Source organism: Drosophila nasuta, chromosome 2R (genome assembly GCF_023558535.2).
Source record: "Drosophila nasuta strain 15112-1781.00 chromosome 2R, ASM2355853v1, whole genome shotgun sequence".
In the NCBI taxonomy this organism is placed as follows: Eukaryota; Metazoa; Arthropoda; class Insecta; order Diptera; family Drosophilidae; genus Drosophila; species Drosophila nasuta.
The window spans coordinates 17,485,859-17,501,506 of NC_083456.1; the positions used below are offsets into that span (position 1 = coordinate 17,485,859).

General features: G+C 33.9%; 3 protein-coding genes across 8 annotated transcripts; all 3 read left to right on the top strand.

The window, feature by feature from the left end:
* The first annotated feature begins 145 nt into the window (after window positions 1–145).
* LOC132785853 (uncharacterized) lies at window positions 146–12,623 on the top strand. 4 transcript variants are annotated; one of them, XM_060792149.1, is made up of 9 exons: window positions 146–226; window positions 297–611; window positions 668–844; window positions 928–1,072; window positions 1,126–1,313; window positions 1,371–1,691; window positions 1,744–1,920; window positions 1,995–2,130; window positions 2,177–2,394. In XM_060792149.1, the coding sequence occupies exons 1-9, from the start codon at window positions 191–193 to the stop codon at window positions 2,293–2,295; spliced, it is 1,614 nt and encodes a 537-aa protein (XP_060648132.1). In that variant the 5' UTR covers window positions 146–190; the 3' UTR covers window positions 2,296–2,394. The 4 variants fall into 4 exon arrangements, 1 of the variants encoding a protein (XP_060648132.1); XR_009632363.1 differs by lacking the exons at window positions 1,371–1,691; window positions 1,744–1,920; window positions 1,995–2,130; window positions 2,177–2,394 and adding exons at window positions 12,029–12,116; window positions 12,178–12,300; window positions 12,349–12,622; XR_009632365.1 differs by lacking the exons at window positions 146–226; window positions 297–611; window positions 668–844; ... (4 more) ...; window positions 1,995–2,130; window positions 2,177–2,394 and adding exons at window positions 10,854–10,913; window positions 10,984–11,299; window positions 11,354–11,532; ... (3 more) ...; window positions 12,178–12,300; window positions 12,349–12,623.
* Window positions 3,601–6,123, top strand: LOC132787101 (mitogen-activated protein kinase kinase kinase 7-like). 3 transcript variants are annotated; one of them, XR_009632507.1, is made up of 9 exons: window positions 3,601–3,646; window positions 3,717–4,031; window positions 4,083–4,259; window positions 4,344–4,488; window positions 4,541–4,728; window positions 4,785–5,096; window positions 5,151–5,328; window positions 5,448–5,542; window positions 5,589–6,123. XR_009632507.1 is itself a non-coding variant. In XM_060793994.1 (8 exons), exons 1-7 carry the CDS (start codon window positions 3,611–3,613, stop codon window positions 5,280–5,282), a joined length of 1,305 nt encoding a protein of 434 aa, XP_060649977.1. In that variant the 5' UTR covers window positions 3,601–3,610; the 3' UTR covers window positions 5,283–5,328; window positions 5,407–6,122. The 3 variants fall into 3 exon arrangements, 1 of the variants encoding a protein (XP_060649977.1); XR_009632506.1 differs by having other exon boundaries at window positions 5,407–5,542; window positions 5,589–6,121; XM_060793994.1 differs by having other exon boundaries at window positions 5,407–6,122.
* A 751-nt stretch (window positions 12,624–13,374) lies between the features above and the next one.
* Window positions 13,375–15,532, top strand: LOC132785855 (dual specificity protein kinase shkA-like). Its single transcript, XM_060792150.1, has 9 exons — window positions 13,375–13,427; window positions 13,498–13,806; window positions 13,861–14,037; window positions 14,103–14,247; window positions 14,300–14,487; window positions 14,544–14,864; window positions 14,912–15,088; window positions 15,163–15,298; window positions 15,347–15,532. The coding sequence occupies exons 1-9, from the start codon at window positions 13,392–13,394 to the stop codon at window positions 15,463–15,465; spliced, it is 1,608 nt and encodes a 535-aa protein (XP_060648133.1). The 5' UTR covers window positions 13,375–13,391; the 3' UTR covers window positions 15,466–15,532.
* The last annotated feature ends 116 nt before the right edge of the window (window positions 15,533–15,648 follow it).

A 15,648-nucleotide genomic window follows, 5' to 3' on the forward strand; every position in this document is an offset into this window, starting at 1 on the left:
TTCTAACTTGTTTTTTTTTTTTTGCACGAATATGCTTGATTTTGGAACTATGTCTTATAAGTACTTTTATTGAAGTATTTTAATTATATTATGACATATTGATAACAAGTTATTGACATCGTAATGCGCAATTTGTCTGAAACAACGGCAATGGTAGTTTAGTCGTTTTAGTCTCTTCGAGTTCTTCGGCATGAATAACTCACTCGATATTAAACTGCGAGAGAAGGTAAGAGAGTAATGATCTATAGAATAAATCGTTCCCATTTACTATTCATAGCATAAATGTGTATTTAAAGATTGGAAGCGGTAGTTATGGTGTTGTATATGAAGGAATTTGGATAACAAATGCTCGTAAATGTGTGAAGGTTGCTGTGAAATGTTTGGAAAAAGGCAATAATAAAGATTCGGAAACAAATATTCTTCAAGAAATCCGCAATTTACAAGAGCTCAAGCATGAAAATATTGTCACATTCCATGGCGCTTATCACCAAAAAAACATATGCCTCATTTTCGAGTACTCAGACTGTGGATCACTCGATGATTACATGCAACAAGAGACCGTAAGAGTTTCAAACATCGAAAAGCTTCACTGGATGTTGCAATGTGCCAATGTATGTATTGTATGATGTGTACCTAAGTACAAATCTTAATCTCACTATTTTTATAGGGCATGGAATATTTGCACAGCAAAAAAACATTTCATCGCGATCTTAAAACTCAAAATCTTTTACTTTTCAATAATTATCGCACATTAAAAATATGCGATTTTGGTACTGTAAAACGATATGCAACAGAAAATACGGAACTTATTGGGACAATTGGTTATATGGCTCCAGAAGTTTGTGTAAGTATCTCGTTAAACAAAATCAGGTACAATATATAATTTTAATAATAATAATAATATCCAATCCTTAAACTACTACATAGACTGCTGATGGTAAATATACGGAAAAGTGTGATGTGTTTAGTTATGGGATCACTTTCTGGGAAGTATTCGCTGAAAAGAAGCCATTTGATGAATTAAAGAAAAAAAATATGCACCCTTTGGCCATCCAAAACAAAATTGTTAATGGTAAAATTTTTAAAAAATACTTAGCTTATTTTCTAAAAGTTCTATTGTTCCAGGTGCTCGTCCAAATATAAATGACATGCAAATTTTTAAGGATTCTAATCTTATAAAGGCAATAATTGAAAAGTGTTGGGATCGAGATCCAGAAAGTCGACCGAGTATGAAACGTCTTGTCTCTTTTCTAGGAATTGATTTAAGACTTTATATACCTATAAACTTCGAAGATATAGAGATTACAGAATGTGTAAGGTTCTATTGATATTAAGATAAAATAACTTACTGATGCTGATATTACTTACAGTTTATGAATGGTAGATATGGTCTCGGCTGTAAAGCATATTGGCGAGCAGGATTTGTAGACAGAAAAATGGATGTGAAAATAATTCGATGCAATAAACAAACGGAAATAGATTTCTTGACAGAAGTCTACAAACTTAAAGCTTTAATACATAGAAATATTGTGACATTATGTGGAGTTTCTAGGTTTTTGGAAGACGAATGCGGCCAATATTATATGCTTTATGATTGTGCAAATGAATCGCTTTACGATTTATTGCGAACAAAACGATTTACTTATGGAGAATCTCTTCTTAAGTTGGAATGGATGGCGCAGTGTCTAGTGGTAAGTTTGAAGTTCGTTATATTTTCCTGGTCTCATATTCCTGGTCTCATAGGGTTTGGACTATTTGCATAGCAATAATATAGTCCACGGTGATCTTACAACTGACAACCTTCTACTCTTCGATGACTGTCGTAATGTAAAAATATTCTTTATTGGAAAAGTGGATCAAATATTTTATAATGCAATAGCTAACAAGGAAGAGTCAGTTTATGTGGCTCCAGAAGTTCATGTATGTACATTTGTATATATAATGTATAGAAAAGAAGAAAATGTTAATTATAATAAATACATTTATTTGCGTAGAGCGGAGAAAGGGAGTTCACAAAAGAGTCTGACATTTACAGCTTTGGCATAATTATGTGGGAAATAGTGACTGCAAAGAATCCAGTTGTCGAATTCAAAAATAAACAACCTTCGACTATTGAGGAAATGATTAATGGTAAGGAGAATTGTATCGAAATCCATAGCTAATCTTTTTATTTCAGATACTATACAGACTGGAAGCTCAGATATCCGTAAAATAAGAAACGCTATTGAAAAATGCCTGAAAGCTGCAGAATACCGACCAGATACTAAGGAGCTGATTAAAATGTTAATTTCTTAACTTAATGCACCAGTCAATCTGTGTTTGAATAAAAACAAAACATTGTGTTATTTTTCTCAAAATATACCAAAAATATTACAAAAATACTAAAAATAATTGCGCGCGGTATATTTGGTTTATCGATATAGTACCACATTCAAAATATACCATAAATTGCACAAAATACCAAATTGTACGTACGCGTCTAAGTTTTAAAGCTTTAAAATTACGCTTGTTATTTGATTTTGATTGATTGCGGGGGCAGAAGTGGACGTGGCAAAAATTTGAAATAAATTTGATCTGCGTGGAAACATAACAAATGCTGTCCAAATATTATATCTATATCTCTTATAGTATCTGAGATCCAATGGCATGACATGGCCAGATCGTCTTGGCTGTTGACGCTGATCAAGAATATATATACTTTATAGGGTCGCAGATGCTTCTTTCTACCTGTTATAATACCCTTCTACCCTGTGGGTAGCGGGTTTAGTAATTTGGTTGCGATCAGATAAAAATTATGGAAGTTATTAAGGAAATACTTTTGTATGGGCAAAAACGCCTACTTACTAAGGGTCTGAGTTGCTTTGGCCGACAATCTGGTACATTGTGTTGTTTATGGTATATTTTAAATGTGGTACTATATTGATATGTCAAATATAAAATTTGGTAACTTTCTTACTTGTTTTTCTTTGATTCATGTATATCATGACGATAATGATATATGTAAATAACATATATTTACATTATGGGGTCGGAGATGTCTTTTCCTCTCTCTGCATGTTACATACATTTTATGTGCAACTAAAATTGCGTAAAAAAAATTATAAAACCCTTCTACCCTGTGGGTATCGGGTATAAAAAGGATGGCCAACTTCCATTTCCCGTTAGTATAACGTTATAATCCATGATTCAATAACCCTCAATTTCTTCAATCATCACCTTTTATCAAAACCACTTGCTTTGATAACAACTTTTTGTCAGCGTGATAAGCAATGTGTCCGAAGCAGTAGCAATATGCACCCTTTGACCATCCAAAACAAATTATTAATGGTAAAATTTTTACAAAATTGTATAACTTATTTTTTTAAAAGTCCAATTGTTACAGATGCTCGTATAGATATAAATGACAAGTCAAATTTGTAAAGATTCTGATCTTAGAAGGGTAATAATTGATGCGAAAATAATTCGATGCAATAAACTTTAAACTTTATTACTATATTGCTTTATTATTGCATTGCATATTGATAGCAAGTTCTTATCAACGTTATGTACAATTTGTCTGAATAAATAGCAATCGTAGTTTAGACATTTTAGTCTCTTTGCGTGCTTCGACATGAACAACTCACTCGATATTCAACTGAAAGAGAGGGTAAGAAAGTAATGATCTATAGAATAAATCGTTCCCATTTGCTATTCATAGCATAAATGTGTATTTAAAGATTGGAAGTGGTAGCTATGGTGTTGTATATGAAGGAATTTGGATAACAAATACTCGTAAATGTGTAAAGGTTGCTGTGAAATGTTTGGAAAAAGGCAATAATAAAGACTCGGAAACAAATATTCTTCGAGAAATCCGCAATTTACAAGAGCTCAAGCATGAAAATATTGTCACATTCCATGGCGCCTATCGCCAAAAAAACATATGCCTCATTTTCGAGTACTCAGAATGTGGATCACTCTATGATTATTTGCATCAAGAGACCGAAAGAGTTTCAAACTTCGAAAAACTTCCCTGGATGTTGCAATGTGCCAATGTATGTATTGTATGTTTGTAAGTAAAAATCTTAATCTCACTATTTTTATAGGGCATGGAATATTTGCACAGCAAAAAAACATTTCATCGCGATCTTAAAACACAAAACCTGTTACTTTTCAATGATTATCGCACATTGAAAATATGCGATTTTGGTACTGTAAAACAATATGCAACAGAAAATACGGAACTTATTGGGACAATTAGTTATATGGCTCCAGAAGTTTGTGTAAGTATCTCGTTAAACATAATCAGGTACAATATATAATTTTAATAATAATAATAATAATCCAATCTTTAAACTACTACTTAGACTGCTGATGGTAAATATACGGAAAAGTGTGATGTGTTTAGCTATGGGATCACTTTCTGGGAAGTTTTCGCTCAAAAAAAGCCATTTGATGAATTAAAAAAACAAAATATGCACCCTGTGGCCATCCAAAATAAAATTAATAACGGTAAAATTTTAAGAAATGCATAACTTTATTTTTAAAAGTTCTATTGTTGCAGGTGCTCGTCCAAATATAAATGACATGCAAATTTGGCAATATTCTAATCGTATAAAGACTATAATTGAAAAGTGTTGGGATCGAGATCCAAATAATCGACCGACTATGAAACGTCTTGTCGCTTTTCTAGGAATTGATTTAAGGCTTTACACACCAATAAACTTCAAAGATATATATATTCCACAATGTGTAAAGTACTATTGATATTAAGCTAAATAATTTACTGATGCTGATATTACTTACAGCTTATGGATGGCAGATATGGTCTCGGCTGTAACGCACATTGCGTGCTTAGACCTACATGCTACGAAGTAGATGCGATACTTTGTAAACCAGACAAACCAGTGGAAATGGATTTCCTGAAAGAAGTCAATAAACTTAATGAATTAATACATCCAAATATTGTGAAGTTATATGGAGTTTCTAGGCAATTTGAAAATAGGTTTTTCTTGCTTTTTGAGTATTCAACTATATCGATTCACAACTTATTTCACGTTCAAAAATGTTTCAATAGAGACTCCTATCCTAAGGTAGAATGGATCTACCAGTGTCTCCAGGTAAGTTTGAAACGCATTTGAAACTGCATTTTCCAGATCCCATATTCATTGTAGGGTTTGGACTATTTGCATAGCAAAGATATAGTCCACGGTGATCTAAAAACTGAAAACCTGTTACTTTTCGACAACTGTTGGAATGCAAAAATATTCTTTACTGGAAAAGTGGAAAAAATTCTTTTTTTATGAAATAACTTACGAGAAAGAGTTAGTTTATGTGGCTCCAGAAGTTCATGTAGGTACATTTATATATATATGTATATATAGAAAAGAAAAAAAAATTTAATAATAATAAATACATTTATTTGCATAGAGCGGAGAAAGGGAGTTCTTAAAAGAGTCTGACATTTACAGCTTTGGCATAATTATGTGGGAAATAGTGACTGCAAAGAATCCAGTTTTCGAATTGAAATTTAAACAACCTTCGACTATTGAGGAAATTATTAATGGTAAGGAGAATTGTATCGAAATCCATAGCTAATCTTTTTATTTCAGATACTATACAGACTGGAAGCTCAGATATCCGTAAAACAAGAAACGCTATTGAAAAATGCCTGAAAGCTGCAGAATACCGACCAGATACTAAGGAACTGATTAAAATGTTAATTTCTTAACTAAATGTACCAGGCAATCTGAGTGAAAAATTACAAGAGTTTTTGCAATTATTAATATTCCGCTTTATTCGCGAACAAAGACTGGACCTAATTGTTGTTGTGACAATACGAAAAGCAACAAAAACGAAAACGGAGTAAATGACGCGCTGATAAGTGTTCGATTTCAACTGTGTTTATGATTCTATGCTAAGTTACATTAAGCCCAACTTAACTAGAGTGGCGAAGCGAGGCGAATTCGCTCAGAGAGCAAAACGAAAGCTTTATTGCGCTCTCGCTTCGCCCTAATTCTAATAACTTCATTTGACAACTTCATTATCTTAACTAATGTACATCAAATGCGCCAACACTGTGTTTGAATAAATCAAAATATTGTGTTATTTTTCTCAAAATATACCAAAAATATTACAAAAATACTAAAAATAATTGCGAACGGTATATATATATAGACGCTGATCAAGAATATATATACTTTATAGGGTCGCAGATGCTGCCTTCTACCTGTTATAATACCCTTCTACCCTCTGGGTAGCGGGTTTTGTAATTTGGTTGCGATCAGATAAATTTATGGAAGTTATTAAGGAAATACTTTTGTATGGGCAAAAACGCCTACTTACTAGGGGTCTGAGTTGCTTTGGCCGACAATCTGGTACATTGTGTTGTCTATGGTATATTTTGAATGTGGTACTATATTGATATATAAAATTTAAATTTTGGTAACTTTCTTACTTGTTTTTCTTTGATTCATGTATATCATGACGATAATGATATACGTAAATAACATATATTTACATTATGGGGTCGGAGAGGCCTTTTCCCTCTCTCTGCATGTTAGATACATTTTATGTGCAACTAAAATTGCGTACAAAATTATAAAACCCTTCTACCCTGTGGTAGGGAGACTAGTAGAGACTTGGACTATACTATCCCCCTTACCAGTACTGACCATATTAACACTATATTCTTGGAACCGGAGTGCTGGCGGGAAGGGTTATGCATTCCCGAAGCCCTCAACCTCTTCACCGACGGTTCGAAGATGGATGATGGTGTCGGAGCGGCCGTATACTGCCCGGACCCGGTCTCCAAACAATCCTATAAACTCCCAGACCATTGCAGCATCTTCCAGGCGGAAGTTTTTGCCATTGGCAAGGCTGCCGAATTGGCTCGGGGTTTACAGCGTGATCACACCTCTATTAACATCTTTGTTGACAGCCAGGCTGCAATAAGATCAATGCACTCTGATGTGGTCAAGTCCAAAGTTGTCCTGGACAGCAGAAGAGCAATAGAGTCGCTGAACGCATCTGCGGTCGTGCGTATCTATTGGATCCCAAGCCACCAGGGTATCGATGGCAACGAGATCGCAGACACTCTCGCCAAAGAGGGAGTGGGGCTCGATGTCGGTAACATGTGCAATGTTCCGATATCCCTGCGAACTCTAGGCAGTGAAATTGAGGTGCGCTCTAGACTTCAATGGGACGCGAGCTGGCGTAATGCCAACTCGTGCAAAACTGCAAGGCTGATGTGTGCCTCTACTAACAAAAACTTAACCAAATTCGTCATGCAGCTTTCAAGGAAAGACTGCAGGCTAATGCTAGGCATTTTAACTGGCCACTGTCTGTCAGCTGTCCATGCTGTAAAGCTGGGCATCACGAACAGTGATCAGTGCAGGAAATGCAACGAACCCCGGGGTTAAGGAAACACTTGAGCATCTTCTCTGTAGATGCCCAGCGTTATCCCGACTCCGGTTGAAATACCTTAATTCGCCGTGCCACAACGATCTTCGGGACGTCTCACGGCTATCTCCTAGGATGCTGCTGGCTTTTGCCAAAAATGCATCCATACTGCGCGATTTCTGAGACGTAGATAAGCTACCGGTACAGCTACGGACCTCCACTGGTCTATGCTTTGCCCCGTACAGGGGCAGCCGGTCCTACCTAACCTAACCTAACCTACCCTGTGGGTATCGGGTATAAAAAGGATGGCCAACTTCCATTTCCCGTTAGTATAACGCTATAATCCCTAATTCAATAACCCTCAATTTCTTCAATCATCACCTTTTATCAAAACAACTCATATATCACTCCTGCTTCGGATGATGCTTTATATTTAGCTCATTTTTCTATTATTAATGACATTTCTAATATGCTTTCTGATCGGGATCACTTTATTGTCCTTGGTGATTTTAATATAACTGGGGTGTCATGGCATTCCGCCGAGAATATAAATGGACTTTCCCCCCTCTGTATCCCATGTTTTTATTGATAGTCTCTTCGGGGTATCATTGTCTCAGATTAATGGTATTCCAAATTGCTTAAACAGGTCTCTAGATCTTATTTTTGTTTTAGACCCAGATTTATGTTCTCTATCGAGAATATCTCCTATAAATTCCCCTGAAGACCCTTACCATCCCACTTTAGAAGTTATGTTGGAGTTCCCATTTATTGCGTCAGAGTCGAGTGTACGTTGTGGTGAGCTTTCTCGTTGTTTTCGGAAAACCGATTTTGAGAAACTTGCTCTGCTTATATCTCAAACTGACTGGTCCCAACTTTCTTTGTTTACAAACTTGGATATAGCGGTTGATTTTTTTTATTCTACTTTAAACTCGATATTTGATGCTTGTGTTCCATCAAGTATTCCACATTTGTCTGATAAACCCTTATGGTTTACTAAGAAATTATCGAATTTAAAAAATCGTAAGTCGAGATTTTACAAAAAATTCAAGGGAACTGGCTCTTCTTTTGATTTTCTCCGTTATTCTGCTGCTCAAGCTGCTTTTCGCACTCATAACAATGAGTGCTATAATAATTATTTGAGTAGGTGCAGAATAAGATTTCAGCGTGATCCAAAGCGATTTTACGACTTCGTTAACTCGAAGCGTAGATCCGCGTCATCACCAGCATTTATGTCTTTGGAAAGTATGACAGTATCTAATGGTCATGATGTTGCCGATTTATTTGCGGACTTTTTCCAAACGACATATTCTGTCCCAAGTTCTCAAAATTCCTTTTCTTATCCTTATCAGTTAAATTCATCTAATTGTATTTTTGGTCCTTTAATTACTGAAAGCTCTATTTTAACGGAACTATTGGCTATAAAACCTGTTTTTTCGGCTGGTCCGGATGTAGTACCTAGTTGTGTGCTAAGGTATTGTGCTGGTAGTATCTGTAAACCGCTTTTTAAATTGTTTGAATTATCCGTTAACTCATGTTCTTTTCCTAAAATCTGGAAAAAATCATACATTATACCTATCCTAAAAAAAGGGAGCAAATCTAAAGTTCAAAATTATCGCGGTATATCTAAATGGTCTGCGATTCCGAAAGCATTTGAAAAAATTATAACTTCTCAACTGCAACATCTGTGTAAATCTATAATTTCACCTTACCAACATGGGTTTGTGAAGTCTAGATCCACTTCTACTAACTTATTGGAGTTCTCTTCTATTGTAATTAAAGGATTCGAGAATAAAATGCAAACGGATGTCATTTATACCGATTTTAGTAAGGCTTTTGACTCTGTTAATCATCACCTTTTACTGTATAAGCTTAATGTTTTAGGGTTTCCTCATAGCCTAATTGAGTGGATATCCTCATACCTTTCCAACAGAATTCAGAATGTTTATTATAATGGTTTTGTATCTAATTGTGTTCAAGTCACTTCTGGTGTGCCCCAGGGCAGTCATTTGGGTCCTCTATTGTTCACTTTGTTCATAAATGATCTTCCTTCGGTTATTGACCATTCCCGTGTACTTATGTACGCCGATGACGTTAAGCTTTGCCTGACATTTAATGATAGTCTTGCGAGCTCACTGTTACAATGTGATCGTAATCGTTTAGAATCTTGGTGCAGAGTAAATATGTTACATCTCAACTGCAATAAGTGTAAGCTTATGACCTTTTGTAGGGGTTCTTCCCAGTTAAATAACTATATGTTATATGATACGCCTCTTGAGCGAATTGAAGGTGTGAATGACTTAGGGGCTCTGCTTGATGCAAAACTAAAATTCGATAAACATATTCTATCTGCTGTAAATAGGGCCATGGGTGTTTTGGGATTTATAAAACGCTGGTCGAAAGAGTTCAATGATCCCTACATCACTAAGACTTTGTACGTCTCACTGGTTCGTCCTATCCTTGAGTACGGATCTCTTGTCTGGAATCCCCAGTATAGGGTTTATCAAGATAGGATTGAATCGGTGCAGAAACTATTCTTATTATTTGCTCTTCGTAGTTTAAATTGGAATCCTAATATTAGATTACCACCATATCGCAGTAGACTTTTATTACTAAACCTTCCTTCTCTTTCTGACCGCAGAACTATGCAAGGTGCTGTTTTTATACAGAGACTAATTAATGGTGAAATAGACTCTTTGGAGCTGTTAAGTCAAATTAGTTTTGCAGTTCCTGTCAGGATCACTAGGAATTTTCTTCCTCTTCTCATTTCACGTAGATCTACTAACTTTGCTTGCCATAATCCCTTCCGTATTCTGTGTGTGAACTATAATAATCTTAATAACGTAGTTTGCTTTAGTAAATCTATTCCTATGCTTAAATCCTTATTATTAGCTTATTTATCGAGTATTTAATTGTTATTTATCTTATTTTACATATATTCTAACATATTTTTAATTTAATTTAATTAGCTGTCCAGCGTCTTTTAATATTTATTCGCGGTTTCGTTTAATGCATGCTGTTCACAAATTTATTTTGTTTTTTGTCCGCGCGTCAACAAGCCCGTGCTTGGTATCGCTGGGCCACTTGATGGTACTGCCGTTAGTACGTCAACGTCCAAATAGTCAACGTGCATTGATAACAACTTTTTTTCAGCGTGATAAGCAATTTGTCCGAAGCAGTAGCAATATGCACCCTTTAACCATCCAAAACAAATTATTAATGGTAAAATTTTTAAAAATTGTATAACTAATTTTTTTAAAAGTCCAATTGTTCCAGGTGCTCGTCCAGATATAAATGACAAGTCAAATTTGTAAAGATTCTGATCTTAGAAAGGTAATAATTGATGCGAAAATAATTCGATGCAATAAACTTTAAACTTTATTACTATATTGCTTAATTATTGCATTGCATATTGATAACAAGTTCTTATCAACGTTATGTACAATTTGTCTGAATAAATAGCAATCGTAGTTTAGAGGTTTAGTCTCTTTGCGTTCTTCGACATGAACAATTCACTCGATATTCAACTGAAAGAAAGGGTAAGAAAGAAATTATCTATAGAATAAATCGTTCCCATTTGCTATTCATAGCATAAATGTGTATTTAAAGATTGGAAGTGGTAGCTATGGTGTTGTATATAAAGGAATTTGGATAACAAATACTCGTAAATGTGTAAAGGTTGCTGTGAAATGTTTGGAAAAAGGCAATAATAAAGATTCGGAAACAAATATTTTTCGAGAAATTCGCAATCTACAGGAACTCAATCATGAAAATATTGTCACATTCCATGACGCCTATCGCCAAAAAAAACATATGCCTCATTTTCGAGTATTCAGACTGTGGATCACTCTATGATTACTTGCAAAAAAAAATCGTTAGAGTTTCAAATATCGAAAAGCTTCACTGGATGTTGCAATGTGCCAATGTATGTATTGTATGATTTATGTAAGTACAAATCTTAATCTCACTCTTTTTATAGGGCATGGAATATTTGCACAGCAAAAAAAAACAATTCATCGCGATCTTAAAACACAAAATCTTTTACTTTTCAATAATTATCGCACATTGAAAATATGCGATTTTGGTACTGTAAAACAATATGCAACAGAAAATACGGAACTTATTGGGACAATTGGTTATATGGCTCCAGAAGTTTGTGTAAGTATCTCCTTAAATAATATATAATTTTAATTCTTTAAACTCCTACATAGACTGCTGATGGTAAATATACGGAAAAGTGTGATGTGTTTAGCTATGGGATCACTTTCTGGGAAGTATTCGCTGAAAAGAAGCCATTTGATGAATTAAAGAAAAAAAATATGCACCCTTTAGCTATCCAATACAAAATTAGTAATGGTAATATTTTTAAAAAATACTTAACTGTATTTTTAAAAGTTCTATTGTTCCAGGTGCTCGTCCAGATATAAATGACATGCACATTTGCAAAGATTCTGATCCTGTAAAGACAATAATTGAAAAGTGTTGGGATCAAGATCCAGATAATCGACCGACTATGAAACGTCTTGTCGCTTTTCTAGGTATTGATTTAAGACTTTACATACCTATAAACTTCGAAGATATAGAGATTACAGAATGTGTAAGGTACTGTTGATATTAAGATAAAATAATTTACTGATGCTGATATTACTTACAGATTATGAATGGTAGATATGGCCTCGGCTGTAATGAAAATTGGCGAGCCGGATTTTTAGACACAAAAATGGATGAGAAATTAATTCGAGGTACATATATATATAGAAAAGAAGAAAATGTTAATTATAATAAATACATTTATTTGCATAGAGCGGAGAAAGGGAGTTCACAAAAGAGTCTGATATTTACAGCTTGGGCACAATTATGTGGGAAATAGTGACTGAAAAGAATTCAAAGATAAACAACCTGCGACTATTCAGAAAATTATTAATGGTAAGAATAATTAACTCGAAAATCCATAGCTAATCTTTTTAATTTCAGATTCTATACAGACTGGAAGCTCAGATATCCGTAAAATAAAAAACGCTTTTGAAAACAGAATACCGACCAGATACTAAGGAGCTGATTAAAATTTTTATTTATTAACTTAATGCACTAGTCAATCTGTGGAATATATGGTGATGATTTTTTGAACCGAACCAAAATATACCAGAACAAAATGTACCAAACTAAAACCGAACTGTAGCAGCTTTTTTAGCCTTATAAAATTATTTATTATTATCGTAAATACCAATACTCGCTTCTACATTTAAGATTGCGCTGTTACTTGTCTTTTTTTGTTCGATTCATGTATATCATATATATATATTGATATAAATATATTTACATTATGGGGTAGGAGATGCCTTTTTCCTCCGTCTGCATGTTACATACATTTTATGTGCGTACAAAATTATAATACCCTTCTACCCTGTGGGTAGCGGGTATAAAAAGGATTTTGTGTTAGTATATTGTTCTAATACAGAATTCAATAGCCCTCAATTTCTTCAATCAACACCTTTTTATCAAAACGACTTGCATTGATAACAACGTGTTATCAGCGTGATAAGCAATTTCTCCGAATCAATAGCAATATGCACCCCATAAAGATTCTGATCTTATAAAGACAATAATTAAAATGTGTTGGGATAGAGATCCAAAGAGTCGACCGACTATGAAACGTCTTGTCTCTTTTCTAGAAATTGATTCAAGACTTTATATACCTTGAGGATATATAGATTACAAAATGAGTAAGGTACTATTGATATTAAGATAAAATAATTTACTGATGCTGATGGTCTCGGCTGTAAAGCATATTGGCGATCTGAATTTTTAATCAGAAAAATGGATGTGAACATAATTCGATGCAATAAAGAAACGGAAATGAGTTTCCTGAAAGAAATCTATAAACTTTAAGCCTTATTACTGTATTGCTTTATTATTGTATTGCATATTGATAACAAGTTCTTATCAACGTTATGTACAATTTGTCTGAATAAATGCAATCGTAGTTGAGACCTTTTAGTCAATTCGCGTTCCTCGACATGAACAACTCACGCGATTTTAAACTGAGAGAGAGGGTAAGAAAGTAACGATCTATAGAATAAATCGTTCCCATTTACTATTCATTGCATAAATGTGTATTTAAAGATTGGAAGTGGTAGCTATGGTGTTGTATATAAAGGAATTTGGATAACAAATAAAAGTGTGAAGGTTGCTGTAAAATGTTTAGAAAAAGGCAATAATAATGATTCGGAAACAAATATTCTTCGAGAAATCCGGAATCTACAAGAACTCAAGCATGAAAATATTGTCACATTCCATGGCTCCTATCGCCAAAAAAACATATGCCTCATTTTCGAATACTCAGACTGTGGATCACTCTATGATTATTTGCAAAAAAAGATCGGAAAAGTTTCAAATATCGAAAAGCTTCACTGGATGTTGCAATGTGCCAATGTATGTATTCAATGATTTATGTAAGTACAAATCTTAATCTTACTCTTTTTATAGGGCATGGAATATTTGCATAGCAAAAAAACAATTCATCGCGATCTTAAAACTCAAAACCTGTTACTTTTCAATAATTATCGCACATTGAAAATATGCGATTTTGGTACTGTAAAACAATATGCAACAGAAAATACGGAACTTATTGGGACACTTGGTTATATGGCTCCAGAGGTTTGTGTAAGTATCTCTTTAAATATAATCAGGTACAATATATAATTTTAATTCTTTAAACTCCTACATAGACTGCTGATGGTAAATATACGGAAAAGTGTGATGTGTTTAGCTATGGGATCACTTTCTGGGAAGTATTCGCTGAAAAGAAGCCATTTGATGACTTGCAAAAAAAAAATATGCACCCTTTGGCCATCCAAAATAAAATTATTAATGGTAAAATTTTAAGAAATGCATAACTTTATTTTTAAAAGTTCTATTGTTCCAGGTGCTCGTCCAAATATAAATGACATGCAAATTTGTAAGGATTCTAATCTTATAAAGGCAATAATTGAAAAGTGTTGGGATCGAGATCCAGAAAGTCGACCGACTATGAAAGGTCTTATCGATTTTCTAGGAATTGATTTAAGGCTTTACATACCTATAAACTTCGAAGATATAGAGATTACAGAATATGTAAAGTACTATTGCTATTAATCTAAATAATTTACTGATGCTGATATTACTTACAGTTTAAGAATGGTAGATATGGCCTCGGGTGTAAAGCAAATTGGCGAGCCGGATTTTTAGTCAAAAAAGTGAATGTGATATTATTTCTAGCAAACAAACAAACAGAAATGGATTTCCTGAAAGAAGTCTACAAACTTAAAGCTTTAATACATAGAAATATTGTGACGTTATGCGGAGTGTCTAGGCTTTTGAAAGATGCATGCGTGCAATATTATATGCTTTATGATTGTGCAAATGAATCGCTTTACAATTTATTGCGAAAAAAAAGATTTACTTATGGAGAATCCCTTCTTAAGTTGGAGTGGATTGCACAATCTCTAGTGGTAAGTTTGAAGCTCTTTATATTTTCCTCGACTCATATTCTTTGTAGGGACTGGACTATTTGCATAGCAATAATATAGTCCACGGTGATCTTTCAACTGACAACCTGTTACTTTTCGATGACTGTCGTAATGTAAAAATATTCGTTATTGGAAAAGTGGATCAAATATTTTATAATGCAATAGCTAACAAGGAAGAGTCAGTTTATGTGGCTCCAGAAGTTCATGTAGGTACATTTATATATATAATATATAGAAAAGAAAAAAATGTTAATTATAATAAATACATTTATTTGCATAGAGCGGAGAAAGGGAGTTCACAAAAGAGTCTGATATTTACAGCTTTGGCATAATTATGTGGGAAATAGTGACTGCAAAGAATCCAGTTGTCGAATTCAAAAATAAACAACTTTCGACTATTATGGAAATTATTAATGGTAAGAATAATTAACTCGAAAATCCATAGCTAATCTTTTTAATTTCAGATACTATACAGACTGGAAGCTCAGATATCCGTAAAATAAGAAGCGCTATTGAAAAATGCCTGAAAAGTGCAGAATACCGTCCAGATACTAAGGAGCTTATTAAAATGTTAATTACTTAACTTAATGCCCTAGTCAATCTGTGAATATGTGATGATGATTTTTTGCATATAAATTTAAAACGGTTCGGCAACAAAAAATATGTCCATTCAAAGATTTCAATCTGATCGCAATGAATTTTGTACAAATTATTAAAATAGTTAGTATTGTAAGTAGGTTTTAAATTATACTATTCGTTTTTGCGA